Below are 22,530 nucleotides of genomic sequence, written 5' to 3'. Positions count from 1 at the left end.
CATCAAGTGCTTTGCGCTCAGTGCTTACCTTCTTTCTTTGTTAAGGCATTTAACAAAGACTTCATTTTCCCTTTCACTTTAGCAGCAATCCCCTCATTACATAACCTTTTCTGAGATGAAAAAGGAATAAAAGCTACCCAGTTTCTATGTGTTTTAACTGACGGCACCCTGACATAAGCAGCAGGTTTCTGGGCACTGTATAACTACAAGCATAGCTGGGCATGCAGTACCCAGCGTTCCAGTGACAAAGCCCACCCCACATTCTGTCTGTCAGCTGGGAGCCAACTGTGCATAGACTGGAGCTGCTCAAAAAATCTTGCTATCTTTCATAGTATTAGTCATGTGAACACCCTCAGCACAGTCTTTCAGACGTTCTCCTTCTTTTGTAATTGAGACATTTATGAGTAAGTACAGGGATGACTGAAACAGGGAGAAGGAGCGCAGGCTGAGTGGGGTCAAAATTAACATTTGGAGGGGGAGGGGGAGCCTGTCATTCATCTCCTCCTGGAAGCGTTTCACAGGCTGCGTTTAGGAAAGAGGTGGAAGCCAGGGACCTGATGAAGTTTCATCTCAGCATTCAGGCTCCCCCCTCCCCCATTTATTTTTAAAACTTATTTGCTGGTTTCTAGCAATGCTTACTCAACTTAGGTTGCAATACTTATTTGGAAGAAAGTCCCATTGAACTCAATGGTAATTACTTCTGAGTAGACATGCATAGGCTTGCACTGTCAAAGAGTCAGCCTCAGCTGATATGTAATTAAGTATTTCCAAGTTTCATATTATTCTTAAATTAAATGTTTCAACAAATTTGACAATTCAGACTTTATAAAGTACGATCATTTTTTATTCCCTTTCTACCTCTAAGGAAATTTTAGTCTACTAAATTACAGACTTTTCCCCAAATGAACATACCATTTCACACAGTTAATAAAACCATAAATTTTCAGAAAGCTACTATAGCTTTTCAGAAGCTTCATTTGAGGGGGATTTCTATGGGTGGCTTTAGATGTATATACCGGAGAGAGAGGGAGAGGGAGAGAGAGAGAGAGAGAGAGAGAGAGAGAATATTACCCTTAAACTGAAAGGGAAGTGTTTTGTGTTTTTTTGCTGGATAGCACATTCAAAAGAGCATGTTGTATTTTGCCATTCACAAAACTGAGGCCCAATTTTATAACAGAACCATGAATATTTCAGCAGTACCATGTACAAAATGACATTTGTGATCTGATAAAAACAACAGCCCTAAATGTGAATAATAAATCATTTACAAACTCTGTTGACAGCAACTGTTGCCCTGCGAATGCCCAATCTTGTCTGATCTTGCAAGCTAAGCAGGGTCAGGCCTGGTTAATACTTGGATGGGAGACCGCTTGGGAATACTGGGTGCTGTAGGCTTATACCATAGTCTTTCGAGACTGAAGGTTGCCAACCACTTCTGCTCTGTTGCAGAAATATCTGTTTGTGTTGGCAAGTTGTTTACAGTTAACGTCTGAGGGCACAATTCTAACCAACTTTCCAGCACTGAGGTAAAGGCAATGTAGCTCTAAGGTAAGAGAAAAAACATTCCCTTACCTTGAGGAGGCCTCCATGAATGCCATTCAACTGCCAGACACAGCACACGTCCCATTGGCACAGCTATTCCAGTGCTGGAAATTTGATTAGAATTTGGGTCTGAGTTTCTTACAGTGGAATCCTAACCAATGCCGATTCAGCTAGGCCACAACATAGGTTAGGAGGCAGCTGAAGGTTACTTCAGAGTAAGGGTGACCTTATCTTACCCTGGGTAAAGTCCCAACCAACCCTCTGTGGCTTCTTGGTTCCATGCTGGCTATTTAGCTGGTGTAAATCCAAGAAGCCCAGCATAAAGCCAGTTTGGCAAGAGGGAAGTTAGGATAGAGTGGTGGTCTGCTTCGCCAATCCCGCCCTCTCCCATGCCCAATCTACCTCCCGTTTCTCCCTCCTCCCACCCAAATGCCTAGTGCCTTAAAAACGCCCTCCCACCCCGTGCCAGTTGGAGCAGGGAGCGGATCTGGCACTGGTAGGCTGACACACTGCCTGTTCTTGAGTAGGTGCAAATGTGCATGGGAATCATTGACAGTACAATCCTAAACATGTCTACTCAAAGTAGTTCCTACTGTGTTTAGTAGAGCTTGCTTGCTAGTAAGTGCATGTAGGACGACAGCCTTACTACACAGTTTCAAAACTGCGTGCTTATAAGCAAAAGCGGCTCTTTTTTCATTAAAACAAACAAAACTACTGTTGGGGCCTGGCACAGATTGTGGCATGTGGGGAAGTTAACTCTTTCCCCTCAAACCAGTTTCCTGCCCAAAATTGCCCGCTAAAGCTTCTATTTGCCTCTTTACAGCAAATATTTGGAGTTGGGGAGAAAAAGGTTAACCTTTCCTTCCCACAAGCCAAGATTCCAAATGGAATTGGGCCCTTCATGTCTTTTGATTGAAGAAGAGGCACTTCTTTTAAGTATTCCTCATAAGCACGTGCGGCTTGACCCTTACAGCTTGATCCTATGCGGGCCTAACGTTCCAGTGGCATAAAGTTCTTTATGGCTGTGGCAAAATGCAACATGCTGTATTGCAGAACTGGACCATCGCCACAAGTCATGAGCAGCTATGACTCTATACCAGCAGAGTCTCCACATCCCCTAGCTTGTCTCAGTAAACAAACATAGGGTTGCATTGTTAGTCTTGCAAGTCAGGATCTACAATTTCCACGTCTGTTCTCAATATTTTGTCTGGGTTAAACCAATCATCAATCTCATGTAACCATTTTGGTTGCTTGATAGCCTGACAAGGGCAGAATATTTTCTTAAGTGCTGCTACTTTTTCTAACTAGGATAGGGATAAAGCTGGCCAATACTTTAACGGCGCAATCCTACCCCCCCCCAGGAGTTGGCACAAGTCCTTTGTGCCAGCTCTCAGCCACCTTGAACGTGCCATAAAGCACATTCGCAATGACTCAGGAGCAAGAAAGACCAGTGGACAGATGTGTACTGACCATGGAGCCGGCCCCGTGCCCGGAGGAGGTAGGTTTGTGCTGGTCTGGGCACAGTGGCACAAGGCGTGTGAGAAAGTGGAGGGAGGGAGGAATGCAGGCGGGGAAGGGGGGTTTCAGGGCAGGGGCGGCCAGGGGGCGGATCAGGCATAGGAGGGGATACAGCTGGCCATGGTGGCACAGGTGGCATCCCAATCCCAATCTGTTGAGGTCTGAACCCAGGAAATCACTCAGGTCCTGTGCACAGGAGGGAATGTAACAAACGCTGTGGTGAACAGTCTGTTTGTAGCAAGTAACAGGGAGCAGCTGTTCCTGATTGCTGACTCTGTGCAGCTGATTGTGGGTGTGCCTTGTGCATATACCAAGGCCGCAGACACACACTCCTCGGTGAGTGAGGGGGTGAGTGAGGGTGAGCGTGTAGGGTGGTGAGTGTTAAGGAATAGGAATCAGGATGCCGTATATGTGTGTTGCTGTATGACTGACCAGTGTTGCTGTAAATATCCTTGTATATAATATATCTTGGTGATGGAACCTAACTCTCGTGTCAAGTGCCTCTTTGCCTTCTGAGAGATTGCCTTGGACATCAGCCTCGAGTTTCTGTTGTGCTGCCGTTTGATTTTGCTCTGCTGGAGACTCCTACACTCCACCCCAAACCTCCCTCAACACAATCCCTGGCCCAAGCGGCATTACTCAGGCCACTCAGATTTGTGGCCACGAAATTATAGGTACAGATTCAAGTAGCCCCATAGGGCTGCCTGTGGCATTGTTCGGGGTAAGGGGACTAAAATCCCCTTACTCCAAGTTGTGCCCCAGGCCACATCAAACAGCCTGCCTGTTCCAGCGCTGGTTAGGATTGTGCCCTAAATGACATTCAACTTCCTGTTTTTAGATGGTTTTCCTATGCTTGATTGGACAAATCGTCCACCATCAGGAGAACACCCAGAGATCTCACTGGAGAAGTCTATGACAAAACTGATGTTAACTCACCTAACTTCTCTAGTACTGGCTGATAGGGTGCAACCCTATACACAATTACCTGGAACTAAATCCCATTGAACTTGGTGGAAGTTACTTCTAAGAAGACATGCAGAGGATTGCACTGTAATGGCCCAACCCTATCTACATTTCTAGAGCTGATGCAGCTGTGCCTTCCAGGCCTGCTCTGCCAACACTGGATCAATGCAGACATGCACCAGCTATATAGACTCATTGCGGCTGATGGAGCCTACCCCAGTGAAAAAGTTCCCCTTACCTCAAAGAGGCCTCCAGTAGCAGAAATTCTCTCATGGGATGCAGCATAGTCCACACCAGCACTGCTGCATCACCATGCAGGACTTTATCCTGGTTTGGGCTGTTAAACACATTGACAATATCCTTTGCTATTTTGACTAAGTCAACACCATGCTGGATTGGAGTGGGGGTTTGAAATGAACATCTTTATCTTCATATGGGCCAAAATCCTTACTACAGTGTTTCTCAAACTAGGTTTTTTTTTCTTTTGTTTTCACATTATGTCTTTGCTCTTCCAGTTTTCATTTAAATAATTATTCTTCCCTGAACTTCCATTCCAATCCGTATTTTATCTCTCTGTTAATGCTTCTCTTTCAATGTTTTTTCTCCTTCCTTTAGGTTTATTCTGTCTTATTTGTGGTATCTCTTCCCATGCAGGCACCATTCTATGTTCATCCTCATTATTTGTTCAGGTATTAAAAAGAAGGCCTTTAGATATTTCCTCAAGTTCAGTGCTTAGAGTTTATTCTGTGTCACTTCCTTGCATGCCATATTGTTTTACTCTTATGTGTGAGCCTGGTTGGCAAATAACAGGACAAAGCATCTGCGCTTCAAAATGTTGGTAGAGTCAATTTGATTTCAAAGAGGAGCAATGCTCTGATAATTGTAAACGGCAGGCAGTACTGTAAAGGAAAACTGTTAAAAGCCAGCAGGGAGATGTAACCAGCTAATAACACCTACAGTGCTTCTGTCTGCAGGTTTACTCCAAAGTAAATCCCACTTGTTCAATGCTGGTTAGGGACCAATTCTAAAGGCCCATAGTACTGGCACTGAGCTCAATGCCAGGTGTTGTAAACGTGCTGTAACGCGCCATAGAGGAAGGTGCGCCAACACTCAGCCCAGCACCAAGCAGAGGAAACCTGGAGATAAGTAGCACCACCAGCCAAGAAAGTGCAGACATTTGGGGTGGAGGGGAAGCATTCTGGGACAAGAGGAGGGTGCGGCAGGGGGAGGAACCGGTCTGGGAGAGGGATGGGACCAGCAGAGGCATTCTCCACTAGATCCTAACCTCCATGTTGGGTTGAAAGCCCGACACAGAGGTTCTCAAGTTTGCACCAGCAAAATAGCCAGTGCAGACATGAGAAGTCCCATTGCAGGGCTTGCATCCTTACTTGGGGGAAGGGGACAAAAGATCCCTTCCCCTAGGAGACCTACATAGCTTCCCCACACCTACAGGCAGTTGCCATTTTGGCATCACTGTTCCTCCAGGTGCCGGAAACCATAGGATTGGGCTGCCCGTCCCTAGTGCGTGTAGAATTGCATTTTAAACTCGAATCATCTATGAAGAAAGAGATACAATTACATTTCAGATTTTTTTAAAGACAATGATAATTTACATTTATATTACAAGATCACTTCATCCTATGTCTTGTCTTGTGTCTTCTATAGTTAAGTAATTTATTCTATTGTAAAAGATTGGAATTCTTTTAAAGTACGATGACTAAAATGGCCCCTGTACTGAGGTCAGCTTCTGCTTGAGGAGTTGTTGGAGAGTTATTGTGATATATAAAAAGATGCATCAGAAACAACTTTTCTTCAAGGGTGAGTTCTGAATAAGAAGATGCAACTGACAGAGAAATCACAGACAGCATTTGGTATGGCTAGCAGAAGAAAGGAGCCAAACTTTTCCAAATGCCGGAATCTATGCTCAATGAAAACAAAGCATGTGCATATAAGGTATAATGGATAAATTATATTTGGAGGGATACATTTCAATTCACAACTACATTTTTAATCCAGACTATTAGAAACAGAGCTGATGTTTTCTGTTATACTGGAAGAGCCAGCTCACAGGTAAGGCTAGGCAGTGTTATCAGATAGAAAGGTAACATCTATACCATTCTATACCTTTGTATGGAAGAGGGAATCTTGGCAGGTGCAGCTTTTTAAACTCTTCAATGTTAAGCTGCACCTGCCAAAATTCCCTCTTCTATACAATGATGAAAGGTATAGGCACTCTGTCCCCTTTCTATCTGATAACCCTAAGGCTAGGTGAAGCAGCCTCTTTGACAGATTACTATCATTAATTAATAATAACATGCATATATAGCTTTTTAACCAGAAGTCATTCACATTGTTTGGTATAATAGTATAATAAACAATAAATAAATGGAATGCAACAACAGATGCTCCACATGTACCCCATACCTATCCATCACTTCCAGTAACTGCTCATCCAGCCAGCTGCCTGCAACCTCTTCTCCTCGATGGCTGGCCAGTCAATAAGCCATTCATCCAGCACCTTCACTGATAGGTTGGCTAATCAACCACCCTCCTAACTTCATAGCCCAGGAGTCCCCTACTACTGAGAGTAAGAGGAGTGTGTGGAGAAGGAAGTAGAGTGGTGGCCTTTCCTGGGAGATACTTTGTGCCACCACTCTACTTTCTCCTCCAAATACTTCCTCTTCCAAAGGAAGAAGAGTAGAAGAAGTACCTGCCACCACTAGGCACCCATAAAAGATAAGGTGTATGTGTGATTGGGCCTCGAATGGGGGGCGGAACAGTGACAACGCTCTGCTTCAGGTGTGGGCTTGGTCTTGTAGAATCTACTAGAGCAAAGTTTTTCACACTGGGATCCACTTTTTAGAATGACCATCTGTTGGGATCCACCGGAAGTGATGACATTAATCTGGAAGTGATGTCATGGCTGGAAGTGACATCATCAAGCAGGAAGATTTAACACCCCCTATACTATCAAATTAATTAAGGGCGCAATCCTAACTGTGCCCTGGGCCGGCACAAGTCCCTTGCACTGGCCTGGGAAGGTTGCAAAGCACATTTGCGCCTTAGTATGAGTGAGCTGCGCCAGCACATGGAGGTGCACTGGACCATGGAGGCCAGATCCAGACTCCACGGTAGTGGCAGCAGGTGAGTATGCGTTGGTCAAACTCGACTGATGCAGAGGTCAGGGAGGCGAGGGGATGAGGTGGGAGGGAGGCGTTTCATGGCAGGGGAGGGCGGGTGGTGGGCGTTCCTGGGGATGGGCAAGCGGGGAATGGGAGATGGATCCTAGCCCCGTTCTCCGGGCAGCGCAGAGTGGGTCCAGGTTGCTCCATTCTGCTTGGCTCTGTGCCACCTCCTGAGGTGGTACAGATCCAAGCAGACCCATTGGGACCGCTGCGGCTCTCCCCGGGGTAAGGGGAAAAATTTTCCATTGCCCCTGACGAAGCCACATACAGCCCCAAACTTGCGCTGGATACAGTGTGGGTCCGCTGGCCTTCCTGTTCCAGCTCAAGTTAGGATTGCGCTGTAAGTAAATTAAAAGTTTACAATAAGTATACATGTAAAAAAAATTTAAAATAAAGAACCCTCCTAACCCTCCCAAGCTGTTGCTGATCTGTTAAAAAAAAATTACCCAAACATTCCAAAGGCTGCAGTCCTATCCACACTTACCAGAAGTAAGCCCATTGACTATCATTGCTAAAAGCATACACATAGTAGCCTGAAAAAGTACAGATCTGTAACATTTCCCCAAATGCAGTCACAGACCATGGAAGCATCAAGTCTAATATATTAAAAAATAAAATACACATTGAAATGAATGGGGACCCACATGAAATTGCATTGTGACCCACCTAAGGATCCCAACAGACAGTTTGAGAAACACTGTACTAGAGATTTAACATCACCACTGCAGCCACAGCTCTGAAAGATTTAAAAAAAAATATGCACAGAGTCCACACGAAGATTGTTTCACATCTTGTCCACAGTTTTTAGCAGCATGGGCAAATATGTGTCCTGGAAGATAATGCTGCCACCACTACCATCAAGTTGAAATGAAGCATCCTGCTCCTACTTATGACTACCAGGATGTTCTCTCACCCCCTTTCGAAGGAGCCTTCTCAGGGTTTGGCTCATCCTCTTCCCTCCAGGTTAATTTGGGAATGTTTGATCAACTTATGAAATTCAGCTGCCCCCCTTGACCCTGGGGGAAAAGTCTCTCCCAACCAAGCAATACAATGTCCTTGGTGCTATGGACGTGCAAGAGAGCTATGGCATCTGAGAGACCATAACTCAGGAAGAGCAATAGGTGGGTGGGGATTCAAAGTGTTTTCCAATGGTTTTGGCTTCAGGCCTCCAGTTTTATAGATCACTTGTTTAGTAGAAATTTACTTCCTTTGTAGGTTCCACTCAAGAGAAGGAAAGCTCAAACAACATTAAAACTAGATTTTGTTTCCCCTTTTCTTCCAGAAACACTTAAAAAAAATAAGATTAAACCATCAAACATATCAGTATCTTCTCTTCTTGGAAAATAAAAAAGAGAAACAAAACCTGAGTTGCTGGCCTTTTTTGTTTCTTAAAATAAGAGCATTTTGAACTGTATTAGTAGGCTGCATTTTTCCTTTGCAAAAATAACTGTTAATGAATCATACTTGTATAAATAACAGAAGATTAAAAAAAGAATCTCACAGCAGTATTGTGGGGTTATCTTTGTACAAATATGTAGGTGTGGTATCATGTTGTAATGTTCTGTATGGTCAGCCCCATTGAAAAAGAAGACGGAGGAATTAAAGATATGCTAGGCTACATGAATAATTGTACTGAAATTAGAAATACTATGCCTATTTATAGTAGACGGAAGTGTAATTTACATTTTAGTAAAGTATACGCCTTTTTTTCTTCATTTGTCTACTTTCCATTTTGGTATGCAAAACAATGAAAAGTAAAGGCGCTTATGCAAACCTAGCAGTGGCGTAGCTAGGTCATTTGACACCAGGGGCCCCAAATTTTTTGTTATCCCCCTCCCATATGACAAAATTAATTTGTCAGTGGGTAAGAGCACCCACCAGGATGGGAGCAAAATTGGGTACCAGTTGGAATGGGAGCCCAGATCTCCCCGCATGGAAGAAGTGGCTCCAGAGGGCGGAATAGGAACCAAGATTTACCCAGCAGGTTAGACCCGAACACAGTGCACTGTTGTGATAAAGGGAACATTATAAATGCCATTAGATCAAAACGTTAGCATAATTTTATTTTCTTTCTAACATAAAATAATTCTTTTTCAGGATTCATGAGGTCATCCATAAAAGGACTATTCATGTATGAAGAAAAGTATATAATATTGGAAAAATAATTATATCAAAAGTGAAGTCAAATAAAATTCAACTTATTGACAAGAACCTTCTTTATAATAAGAATAACTATAAATATATTTAACTGCAATATGCTGCCAATTTAGGATGGTATTTATTAATTGCACCTTCTCATGGCTCTAGTGAGATCAAGCCGTAAGTTAGGCAAATAATGTTTACTACAACCCATGGATAAATTGTGTACATATGATCATGGCAGTAATAAATGCTTACAGCCTAATCCTAACTAAATCCCCATGCGGCAATGCAGCAGCACCGGCATCCTTTGGGGAATTTTGGTTGCTGGAGGCCTCCTTGGGGCAAGGGGACATTTGTTCCCTTGCCCCGGGGTAAGCGCCAACAGCTGCAGTGGGTCAACTCGGACCTGCACCAGCGATATTGCTGGCACAAGTCCACGTTGATGCGTGCAGGCAGATCAGGCTCCCTCCATTGCCACAAAGTGCTTTATGGTGCTTTTGCAGCAACCTCTGCCAGCAGAATGAATGTTCCCAGTGGTTATGAATATTCCTCCTTCCAGAGAATGTTACTTCACCAGTAATAGCAACGTGGCAAGTTGGCTGGCAACTTAGAGACTGTATGAACAACTTCATACAATTGCAATCCTACCCTGCGCTGGAACAGGTAAGCCAAGAGGCTTGCGCTGTATCCAGTGCAGGATTGGGTACCAAAGTGGCTCAGTCAGAGGTAAGGGAAAACTTTTCCCTTTACTTCCAGGTAAGGTATCCTGGCCCCAATGCGCCACCTCCTGAGATGGCACAAGTTCAAGGAGTACAGAGTAGCTTGAAGCCATTCCAAACTCCCTGGAAACAGGGGTTCGGATCCAGCATAACTGCTGGATCCCTGCCCGCCTTCTGCTCCCCACTAAACTGCCCGCAGGGTCACCCACCACCCTCCCTCATCCCAGAACACCTCCCTTCCACCTTCTCCCCGCCCACCCCAGAGTCTTGTGTCAGTCAAGTTCAGCTGACGCAAGACTCGGTGCCTCCGTTGGCGTGGAGGCTGCCAGCCTCCACAGGCCAGTGTACCTCCACACGCCGGCCTTGCTGACTCATGAGGAGGTGCAAACATGCCTTACAGCATGTTTGTGACCCTCCTGACCCAAGGCACTTGCGCCAGCCCAAGGGCCAGTCAGGATTGCACCCTTAGAGAACGTTTAAGTCACAGAAGATTATTTCTGTGGCGTGGGCATTTGCTTCATGGATTCATCAGATGTGGTTCATACACACTGTTGCCTCCCTGATTCTTTTCCTTTCTGATCTCTGAGATTAAGGAGTTGATGAGGAGGAATGACTAATACTATCAATGATGCATAGTAATTGTGTAGACCAAGGGAGTAAAACATAAGGTTAACAGACCAAATGCGTCCCCTGGAAGCAATTTATCTGGTCCCCGTTATAACTGAGCTCTCCCAGCTTGATAATTGGGTTCTCTCACATCTTGAAAATATGAACAAGATTTGTACATGTTCTCTTCTGTCATTTTCAGCTGAGTTTCTGTGTGAGAACAAAGTGCTTATTTCTGGTCATCATCTGCGTAATGATGTCACTTCCAGTCCTCAAAAAGGCAGCATGAATGCTAACTTCAGCCATCTGTATGAAATCCCTGGTGTAGACCATTGTTTCCTCCAAGTGTGTTCCTTGGAGCCCCGAAAGTGTGCTCAAAATGTGCTCCTAGCAGCTTCAAGGACTTCACATGCACAGCACAAGTGGCTGCCATCTGCGCCTGCCGGTTTGTCCATTCATCCCTCCTGCCTCCCTGTTGAGGCTTTCCTTCCTCATTTCCCTCCTATTTCAGCTCTTCACTAATATTCAGCATTAAGCTCTGCACTGAGCCAGTCCAAGTATGTTCCAGTGCTTTGGCAGGACTCCACAAGACTCCTTTTAGGACTGTAAAGGGCTCTGGAGACCAAAACATTTCAGAACAGCTTGTGTTCCCACGTGTGTTGTAGTTGTTTAGGCTGTGGGTGTTAATGATCATCGTATTTTGCAGGCACAACAGTGCACTGAGGACAAGGACAGAATCACAGTTATGCTGCCATTGTCCTGCTTTGCCTACTACCTGCCTCCCCATGTGACATGTACAAGGTTTTGCCTTGTGCTTTCACCAGCCACAATGGTGGAATGTCTCGGGATTTTTGTAGTACCAGTGCAAAACCACACCTATCTGTCACACTGCCTTCTCTGGTGATTCTAATGCCTTAGCCTAGCAGGCTCACACAGTGACCCACTGGACAGAGCTACTAGGAGCGACAGGATTTTGCATTAAACCTCAGATATTTTGTTTGCACCATTCACAAAAAATTGATGTGAGGCATGCCAAATTGCTTAAGGAGCTGTTATTGCCTAGGTTTGAGTTGAATATTTACCAACTAATATTTTCAGGGCACACACTGTGCTTTTAAGGGGACTGAAAAAGTTCACCCTCCCCCCCCCCAAACCCCCTTTACTTCAAAGCTGTTTGCAATCTGGACTGCTGCTGCCTTTGTGCCATACCCCACCCCTCTAATTTCAACTTCATGAAGAGACCTAAGTCTGTCAGAGACCACATAGCAACTATGATGACCTTACTGAGGGGCAAATATAGTGATATTATTGAACAAAAGGCACTGAGACTAACCTGTTGATTGGTATGCACTTTGAATTTTCTAAGATGCAAAATCAAACATTTAGCAGTGTTTCTCAATGTTTGTCCTCCACTGTACCACTTCACATGGTCCACTTATTTGAAGTACCACCAGAAGTAACCAGAAATTATTTATTTTTTTATTTTTCAATTTTTATACTGCCCTTCCTCCAAAGAGGCTCAGGGCGATGTACACAGTTGTTCCCCTCCTTTTGTCCTCACAACAATCCTGTGAGGTAGGTGAAGCTGAGAGAAAGTGACTGGCCCAAGGTCACCCAGGAAGCTTCATGGCTGAGGGGGGATTTGAACCTGGATCTTCCAGGTCTAAGTCCACCTCCCAAACCACTACACCACCCTGGCTTTCATCATTGTCAGTTTAAATTATCATTGCCAGAAAAATTACATCATTGCCAGTTACTTCAGGGTTGAGGAGCCAGGGGTGATATGACAAACACCAGTAAAAGGCTCAGGGTGGACTGGAGGGCTTTCTTGAGAGTGGCAAAGCATGCTTTGGAGCATCCTACCACTGTTTGTTGTGTCACGTTCCTGGTCTCACTGCCAGGTGGCGGGTGTCCCACATGTACCACCAGACACCACTTCAAGCAGCACTGGTGAGAAACCACTGGTTTAGCACCATTGTGAAAGGTCCACTTGTCAGGACCCACTTGTGTCTGGATCGAAAGTGACGAGAAATTCTTCCAACAGAAGCAGGGCAAAATAAATATTAGGGCCCTAGGGCATGAATACTTCTAAGATGCAACCAGATGACACCATGCCTGAGGAAGCTGCGATATCAAAGGACTCAGCCATACACAATGAGAGAGCCCTCCCCCACCACTCTGGGATCTCCGAAGCCAAGAAGATGATAGGCCGAATTGAAGCCCAGAACTAGCTATGTAGCATCTGTCTGGCACTGTAAGACTTTTCTTCTTTCAGCCTTAATCAGGAGGGGGAAAGCAAGTACTACTGCATGTTATGGATCAAGACTGGGCATACTGAGACATTCCTTGAACTTTTTAACAGATTCTAGCAGATTATGAGTTGAAGGGATTGGCCTTCTAAACTGGAAAGTAATCCTAAGATTAATAAATTTGTGAGTCAGATAAAACATCTGGGTAAAAAACTAGAAAAATACAGAGGTTTGCTTTGTTATATAAAAGTTTTGATACATACTGAGGAAATGTGACTGGAAAGTAATCTGCCAAAAGTCAACCTTTAAAGAATTTTATATAGCTCTGAACTGTGATTAGGGTTATGAACTTGGATGGAAAGCAGATAAACACTTTTAATTTTCATATGAGTTACTTACGGCCCAATCCTATCCCTCAGGAATACCACCAGAACATGTGTGGCAAATGCAACATGCCAAATCATGCAGGCGGGCGCTGCTGAAAGCAGTGAGTGGCTGGGTCTCCATAAGCGGCTGGGTCTCTGAGTGGCCAGCAACAGACTGAAGATGCCCACCACAGCAAGTAAGATTGCATACGGGGTAGGAGGGAGGCAGGAAAGGGGTAGAACAGGGCAGGAGTGGGCGGAAAAGGGAGCGACGAGGCGGGAGAAGGTGCCCACTGAATCCTAACCCCTTAGGCTCGATCTGCCTTCATGGGCCCACACAGATTTCAACCAGCAATATTGCTGCCACACATCAGAACTGACTCTTGGGAACAGCAGTTGCTTATCTAAGGAAAGAAAACAAATGTCCTTTTATCTCAAGGCCAAATCTGAAGGCCAAAACCCCCCAAAAGATCCAGCAGACAGCATGTTAGCACCACTGCATCACCGCACAGGGAGTTAGGCAGGATTGGGCTGTCAGGCTGCAATGCTAAACACACAATCCTGGGAGAAAGATCCATTGAACAAAGTGGGATTTATTTCTGTGGAAACAGGCATAGGACTGCACTGCTAATCATTCACTGAAAGGTTGTCCCTGTTCAGACATGGACATTTCAAGAACAAAATTAGAAACACAAAAATTAAGCTTAACAGATGACAGGGAGATATGAGATCCAATGCATAGGACTTTGCTGCATCTGTCATTGACTGCATCAGATGTTTTGGAAACATCAGCATGGCTATAGAATTGAATATTTGAGGCAAAAACACATATCAAGGACTGAGTTGTTGACATCTCTTAACTGTTCTCTACACTGCAGTGTATTTCGGGCAACTTTAAAACAGGGACATTTTATATTACTACTAAAAGCTACACCCTCCACTCTAATTCAGTCTGACATCAGGTGAGAAAATTTATCATGGATAGCCTCAGGCCTTGAGAACCATCATAGTAGGGCTGTAATATGCACAGAACTAAAAACACACAACTGGTATACTGAAGATGGACTGAAGTGGCATGCAAAGAACGCATGCAAAGTAAGGCAGCAAAACCTTCCAGATAACACACAATATATATGCTACTTTACATACAATCATTCCAAAATAAATGCAATGTTCAAAATAATAGTCAACATAATAAAAAGATCAGCAGCATAAACAAAATATAAAGCACAACCAGCACCAGAACCAAACAACCATCAGGGACAAGAAAATCACTCAACATAAAAAACCTACTGGAACCAGACAAACTTTACTATCTTCCTGAATGTTAGCAAAGAAGCAACTAGATGGACTTCCAGAAAGAGAGAGTTCCAGATTCTGGGTGCTGCAAGCAAAGAACACCCTGTCCCATGTATCCACTGGTCATATATCATATAGCACAGAGTAGAACTTTCTTGGAAGATCTCAATTGGTGGGCAGAAACATGTGGGAGCACGTAGGTCATCGGTTGTATCAAGGGAACTCCTAACTAAAAGATTTCCATCTGGATTAAGCTTCTGGCCAGTGGGTCCCCACCACAACCACCAGATCAGGTAAGAAACTAGTGGGGGTGGGGGTAAGTGGGGAGGGAGCAGACTGGGGCTAAACTGGGTGGGAAGGGGGACGAATTGGAGTGGGGAGATGGGAGAGGGTTGATCTGGCAGCAGTGGCACATGCTGAATCCTTACTGAAGCTGCCTGTCTCTTTTAACTGCACAGACATACACCACCAAAAGTGGTGGCGTATGTCTGAAGAGCCCCACAGATGCTCCCAGGGCTTACAAGGAGGAAAGCATAAATGTTTATATTTATCTCCCTTTTGCCCTTGGGTTGCTACCCCCCCACCCCCCGTGAATGCAGCATGCACCTTTGAGATGTAGCTGCATCCGCATGGAAGTTGAGGACAGGGTTGGACCCTAAGGGTTGCCAGTTTTTAGCTTACAGTTCCTGCCAATCACCTCATCAGTGGGGCAGAAAGAGTAGGTCAGGCCCATACACTTTGTGACCACATTTATGACCGAATTTATGACCAAAGCCAAATGCAGTCTGCCTGCCTCTTATTATACCTGACCTGACTCAATAAAGCTTAGGATTTTCCTGCCTGCCTTGACTGCAAAAACAGAAAGGTTGACAAGCAACCAACCACAATACTAGAACAGTGTTCCCATTGATGGATCACAAGCCGTACAGGGCTATAGTAGGGTATCAAAAAGTTTAGAATGGTCAGAGGATAATCCTTAGTCACATACAATTTTAATAATTTTATAAATAGTAGGAAAATAGGGCATTAGTTTATATGTGCTTTATTAACCTAGACAGCTATTTCAATTTCATGTACAGTAGGACCTTGGTAACCGCAAAAGGTCTGTTCCTAGATCTCCCACAGATAACGGAATCCGGTTGCTGGTTCATGGCTATAGATAGCAGCCATCAGTGGACCTCTGGACACAACCGGAAACGCCTTCTGGTCACATCCGAAGGTGTTTTGAGGACCGTGGAGAATCACCACACACTCTCACATTTTATTTAAAAAATGAGAATAGCGAATGTGAAAATGAACATGAAAGCAGAACTGATTTAAATTAATGTGGAATGCAATTCAGCCTTTGTAAAAATGTCAACAAACTCTGCCAATGATACATTGCGCGCACACTGTAGAGAGAGCACTTAAAATATGAAAAATTTTCTCTTATTTTCTTCCCACAAAAGAACTGGTCGCAAGCTTGCATGGACTACTCTTATTGTATACTGTATACAGTCAGCCTCTTCCTACTTTCATGTACAACTGCAACGATTGCATTTACTTAGCTTTTGTTGAAAGAATAAAAATTGGGAACAATGTTTGTTTCAATGATGATGCACTCTGATGCATGCACTGTGTAATGTCAGAGAGCATCACATGGCATGTCCTAGCTTAACCTCCTATAAAAAAGGATACAACTCAGCAACTGCCTGCTTTGGAGCTTGTGCATTGCATTCCTTAAACTCTTGACCCTCCCCCCCCCCCCAGACATCTAAGATAATACTTGGCAGAATGAGATTTATTTTAAGTCTCATAGCCCAATACTATCCCTCTACCATTGACGATGAAGCTGTGCTGATGGGGCACATGCTACATCCAATGGTGTAGGGCTGATCAAGAGGCCATCCAGAGGTATCTCTGGATAGGCCTCCTGGTCACCTATGAATCTCCTTGGACCCATGTCAGCTATGTAGCTGGTATTACATCTGTGGAAAGGGTGGGCTGAAAAACAGTGGTTAGGACCCAGTGTGCAAGTTTCCCATCATGATCCATCCCCTCCAGCCCACTTCCTGCCCCTGCAATTTCCCCTCCCTACCCCAGAACACCCTCAAACCTCACCTTCACTGTCCACATAGCTAAATTACCAATGTCACCGCTGGGAGCCACTGACACATATGTTAAACTTCTGACCATTTGTGGCATAGGCCCAGAAGTGCACAATGGCATCCCAGCTTTTGTGTCTCTGCAAAGGGCCTTGCACAGCCAGAATTAATCTAGCCCAAGGCCCAGAAAGGATTGGGTCATGAATTGACCCAACTCATGATGCAACACAGTTGCCTTCCTTCACTGCAGTTCTTCAGTTGATTGGATACATTTTCTGTCTTGAGCTGCACTGAGAATGGGAGAAGGGGATTTCCACAATTATTTTTCAATGTGAAAATATCTTTGAAGCACCTCTGAAGCTCTTGCTTTTACTTTCAGCAAGTTAAATATGTATTCAATTATTCCTCAAATCCACATAGGCACAAGGATTTCAGCGCCATCAAGTGGATTGAAGGTTTGGCTAATTCTCACAAACACCCTGGAAGAAGAAACTGTTGATGCCCCCAACTCACTCTTAGCTTTTTGTCATTCTGTATAATTGAATAAGTCAACTTCTTTCCTGTGTATTCGTGAACAGCTCTATCTGGTAAAGATAAAACAAGTTTTGATACCCATGAGGTTTTAAAATTTCTCATTAGAAGAACTGTCATGACAGTTTCTGACAAGAACAGAAATTCTCCCCAAACTAATCAGTTCTCAAAGTGATCAGTGCACTGTAATAAAAATACAATATGATACAACTATAGACTTTCATGACAAAGCCTGTAGCAAGAATACAAAACGTTCCACAAATTAAAACCTGACAACCCATAATCCAAGCTACTTCATGAAACAGATGAATAAACCATATTTCAAGTATCTGGGGGGAGGGGAGAAATCATAACATAAGAGCCCACAGGATTGGATTAAGGACCAGGGGTGACAAACCCATTTCATATAGTGGGTGGAACAGCATTCATGGGGCCTGCTGAGAACTGGAAGTGACATCACTAAGCAGGAAGAGAAGTCATTAAGCAGATGATGGCCAGAAATAAGTACTTTTTTCTCATACAGGAATGCAGTCAGGATTTGTGTTACTAGGATAGTCGTTTATAAGAGGCCCAGGCCACGATGGAAGATTCGCTTCTTGGGTTGTGCAAAGCAGTTGCTTCTTTGTGCACCCCCCTCTTGCTGAGCTGCTCTGGTTGAACTGAGTTTCAGGGCAGCTGATCACTCCCCCCTCCTCCCTACAAGTGCCTGCTTTCAGCTCAGCCTAGTTTCTGGGCAGCCAATCATGAGGAGGAAGAGGAGGAGAAGGTAGCACTTTCAGCTCAGCTGATCATGAGCAGCAGGACACAGTGGCGCTTTCAGCTCAGCCATGTTTCAGGGCAGCCAACTGCTGCTATTCAGAAGTATTTGGTGGTGATGTGATGACATCATCATGACATCACCAATTACTTCTGGGCCATGGGGGTGACACCAGGACTCACCACTCCGGGCAGCCTAACAGGTTTCCCATCTGTTGAGGTTCATTCTTAAGGCTTTCAGATCCCTCTTGCAGATATCCTTGTAGCGCAGCTGTGGTCTACCCGTAGGGCCTTTCCCTGCATAATTTCTCCATAGAGGAGATCTTTTGGGATCCGACCATCACCCATTCTCACGACATGACCAAGCCAACGCAAGCGTCTCTGTTTCAGCACTGTATACACGCTGGGGATTTCAGCTCGTTCCAGGACAGTGTTGTTTGGAACTTTGTCCTACCAGGTGATACCAAGGATGCGTCGGAGGCAGCGCATGTGGAAAGCGTTCAGTTTCCTCTCCTGTTGGGAGCGAAGAGTCCATAACTCACTACAGTACAGAAGTGTACTCAAGACACAAGCTCTGTAGACCTGGATCTTGGTATGCTCCGTCAGCTTCTTGTTGGACCAGACTCTCTTTGTGAGTCTGGAAAATGTGATAGCTACTTTACCGATGCATTTGTTTAGCTTGGTATCCAGAGAAAGAGTGTTGGAGATTGTTGAGCCAAGGTACACAAAGTCATGGACAACCTCCAGCTCATGCACAGAGATTGCAATGCAGGGAGGTGAGTCCACATCCTGAACCATGACCTGTGTTTTCTTCAGGCTGATTGTCAGTCCAAAGTCTTGGCAGGCCTTGCTAAAACAGTTCATGAGCTGCTGAAGATCTTTGGCAAAGTGGGCCAAATGCATCAGGATATGCATCAGACATCAGGATATGGCAGAGCAAAGCTCCACCTATTACACCCCCCTCCTGCCCCGGTTGCTCCCCCGCTCCGCCTTCCTCCCGCCCTCGTTCCCCCCCCTCCGAGGACACAGTGCTGCCTGGCAGTTGCACCGGTGGTGCATCCTCTTCCTGCAGGCACTGGGCACAGCGCCTGACTAACACAGGCCCAGCTACAGCACTCCTTACTCACTGGGTGCTGTAAACATGTTTTACGGCACATTTAAGGTACCCAGCACTGCTGAGTTTAGGATTGGGCCCTAAAGCCACCTATGCTAGTGGCCTTCACTGCACCTTGTGGCAATGAACTTCACAGATTAATTATGCAGTGTGTCTCGACTGCTTTCCTAAAGACCCCTAGAATGTAATTTGCCTTCTTCACAACTGCTGCACACTGGATCAACATTTTCACTGAGCTATTGAGGTTTAAGGGGCTGAAAATTGTGGATTCGGTATCTGCCAGAGAGCCCAAGAATGGATCCCTGCAGATACTGAGACCCCACCTGTAATCCATCTTTCCTCCAAGAAGCACACAGTGGCATACCTAGGGGTTTCCCCTTTTTTATTCTCACACAAATCATGGTGAAATTGCAAACATTGGTGGTTCGTGGTTATCAGAAGTCTGAAGCTAATTATTTAGATCTGAGGCAATAACTGGGAGGGAAGAAACTTGCACCATTAGCTTCACCCACATAATTTACTATCACAGAGTTTGATAAAGCTGAAGGTGAGGAACTCCTGTACAATGTGGTAACTCAAGGGCTCAAAGCATGAGAATTTTCTAAGCAGAGCTATCATTTCACAGCTTAATTACATACCAATTACATACATACATACTTGACTTAAAGCAATAACAAAAATAAAAGAATAACTGTACATCACAGTTATCAGAAATATTCTTTCAACTAATTATTACATTGGTTGCATTAATTTAGTTTTCCACCTACTCAAAGGAACACATATGGCATGTATATGCTCTTAGGTATACTGCATTACTAATGGAATAGAACAATTTGCTATTTATACAGTTCCAAGGCTTGAGCCGTAAGAGTTCCATTACAGACTAGTATTCATGCAGATGGATCAAAATGCAGGAATGTAATTCTCATTCTATTTCATTTCAGTATTAGTAACTCTTATGGCGCAATCCTATCCCACACTAGCAGGCAGGATTCAGAGCCACCAGTGCAACAGCCACCATATCCTGCTTGCTGGCAGGGGACCAGGCTGGCTATGAGAGGTAAGTAAAGAAAATTTTTACTTACCTTTCCAGCCACTGCCTAATTTGCTATGGGGCTCCTCAGATCTATGCCACCTCTTTTGCTGGCCTAGATCTGCTGCACCGCAGGGTGCATATCTTGGCCAGGCTGAGGGTTTCAGAAATGGCGGGAGCCACTGTGATCTGACCCATCCCTATCCCCAGTCCACTCCACTTCCAGGCCCTCAGCCAGCAGAACATCACTGGTGGCTGGTCTGCACAGCACTGCTGGCGGGGCATGGCCTTCCAAGCCTTACACTGGCGACAATGCTCCACAGACCAGCAGAAGGCCTCCCGTGCTGACAGACCTCAAGATACACCAGTGCACCATCAGTATTGGGTTCGGCCATTAAAATAGTTTATGAGCCCCACCCCCGCCTTATGAATCCTAGCTCATATTGTTGAGTGCTAGAAAATACTGTCAATTATAATGAATAGTACACAGGCAACCCCGTATCAGTGGATCTATATCCAATGATTCACTTATCCGTAGACTGGGTCCATGGAGCCCCCACATACGCACCCTTCAGGGGCGAGGGTAGCTCTTTTCCCCTTGGCTCTGGAGTGTGGGGGGAAGGTGTTTGCCTGTATCTGTGGCTTTAGTTTAACTGTGGGGGGCTTCTAGAACGGAGCTCCCATGGATATGTACAGGTATGCCCTGTACATATCTCTGATCTGGACTGTATAATGTATAGTGCACTGTAAGGTCCCTTCCCTGGAGGAGCCTGGAGCAGGCTTGTTCTACCTCCAGTGAGGCCTCAGATAGGCTAAAGGGGGGAGGGGGTTCCAGCAACCTTGTCCTCCCTAGCAGAGCTACCAAACCTGGCCTAGGAGCAGGAGCTGTTTACCTCACAGCTCCCTGCTTCACACTGACTGCCTCTCATCCCTGGCCTCCCTGTTTTATGGAGCAAGCCCACCCCCTTTGGCCCCTCCCCTTCCTCCAGGTGGGGCAGAAAAGGCCTTTCCTGTTCCTGGCTTGTTTCCGGCAATGTTCCTTGTTTGCCCTGCCAGCTCCCTCTGGCTGGTTGGGGTGAGCCAACCTGCTTTGCCCCCTTCAAGGGCAGAGAAGCCTCCTCACCCTGGGCATGGGGTGCCTGCTCCAGGGTAAGTCGGGTGTCAGGGCATCTGGGAGGGGCCCCAATATGCACCTTAATATATGGAAGAGCGTTATATGTAATCTGTTTTTTTTCAGTCTCTCAATTGTATTTATTACATTTATCAAAAAGATTTCTATTCTGCCTCTCCCCTTGTAGGAGAAACTTGATTGATTTCTCCTATCCTTGGAGGATTTAAGGTCATGACAGGACGAGGTCAGCAGGAAGGGGACAATCCTAACTGAGTCATCTCTTTAGTTTATCAATCTGGACCAAAAAGAAAAAATGAATGAAATTACCACATGAATCATCTTATTTACATGCATAGCTGATTTAGTTAGTTGAATCAAATCTGCATACATAGCTGAGTCAGAAGGTGCACTGGACTGGTAAGGAGCCACTAATGACCAGAGTACCTCAGCTGAACTACTGACTCTGGGCCTGACAAAGTGAATCAGTGATTTCAAATGCAAACTGCTTATGACTGAAAAGGGTCCCTGGTGGCACTCGGGCACATCTTCCCTTTTGCCATCACAGGTTTTTGCCCATCTTTGGCCTCCCACTTCATCACTGTAGAGGTTGTCTGGTCATGGCAGTGCAGCAGGCTGATGACAATATATGAAAGGCCAGGAAAGGGCAATGAGTCATAGCAGCAAGAAAGGACTACTGGGGAAGGGGGAGGAGATCTCTTCAAGGGGTCTCTTATTTGGGCATTTCAAAAACCTGAAGTTGGCTCTAAAGCAAGTACAGTATATTATCAGGCCAATTCTATACCAGCCGAGTGCCACAAAGCAGCCTCCACCAGTGCACGTAGCCAAACCGGTGGCAGAGAGGTATGCACTGGTGGATAGCAGAAGACCTGCTGCAACAGGTTAGGTCACACAAGGGGTGGAGCAGGGCAGGAGGAGAGTAGAGTGGTCAGAACAGGCTGGTGATGGGGTCAGGGAGGAGAGTGGATCAGGCCCAGAAGGGGGTGGGTTCGGCTGTGGCACAAACCAAATCTTGACCCCTTTCCCAGGGCCTGATCTGCCTACCTGGGTCAATGCAAACTTGTACCACTTATAGAGTTGGTGCAGGTCCAGGTTGACCCAATGGGCCCATAGGGCAAGGGAACAAATTTTCCCATATGCCAAGGAGGCCTCCCAAGGCTGAAACTCCCCCACAGAATTCAGCTGGAGCCCGCGCCAGTGCCACTGCATTGCCGCGCAGGGGATTACAATGGATTGGGCTGTGTGACTAATTGTTTGGGAACAATAGGAAACCCCCAACTTAACTACAAAGTTAA

At 45.3% G+C, this 22,530-nt stretch overlaps 1 protein-coding gene across 2 annotated transcripts in view; it reads right to left on the bottom strand.

The window, feature by feature from the left end:
- Positions 1-22,530, bottom strand: part of SHANK2 (SH3 and multiple ankyrin repeat domains 2) — a 434,329-nt gene that overhangs the window by 318,166 nt on the left and 93,633 nt on the right. The window contains exon 1 of one of the 2 annotated variants that reach the window (XM_066632049.1): positions 29-65. The exons of the other annotated variant lie outside the window; for it this stretch is intronic. Coding sequence (XP_066488146.1) covers positions 29-65 — 37 coding nt within the window. Of the gene's footprint in view, positions 1-28; positions 66-22,530 lie in introns of those variants that run through there. 2 annotated transcript variants of the gene reach the window in all.

This window comes from Tiliqua scincoides, chromosome 1, assembly GCF_035046505.1.
Source record: "Tiliqua scincoides isolate rTilSci1 chromosome 1, rTilSci1.hap2, whole genome shotgun sequence".
NCBI classification, from domain to species: Eukaryota; Metazoa; Chordata; class Lepidosauria; order Squamata; family Scincidae; genus Tiliqua; species Tiliqua scincoides.
The sequence above is the reverse complement of the archived record's forward strand: the minus strand, read 5'-3'. Positions and strand labels throughout refer to the sequence as shown.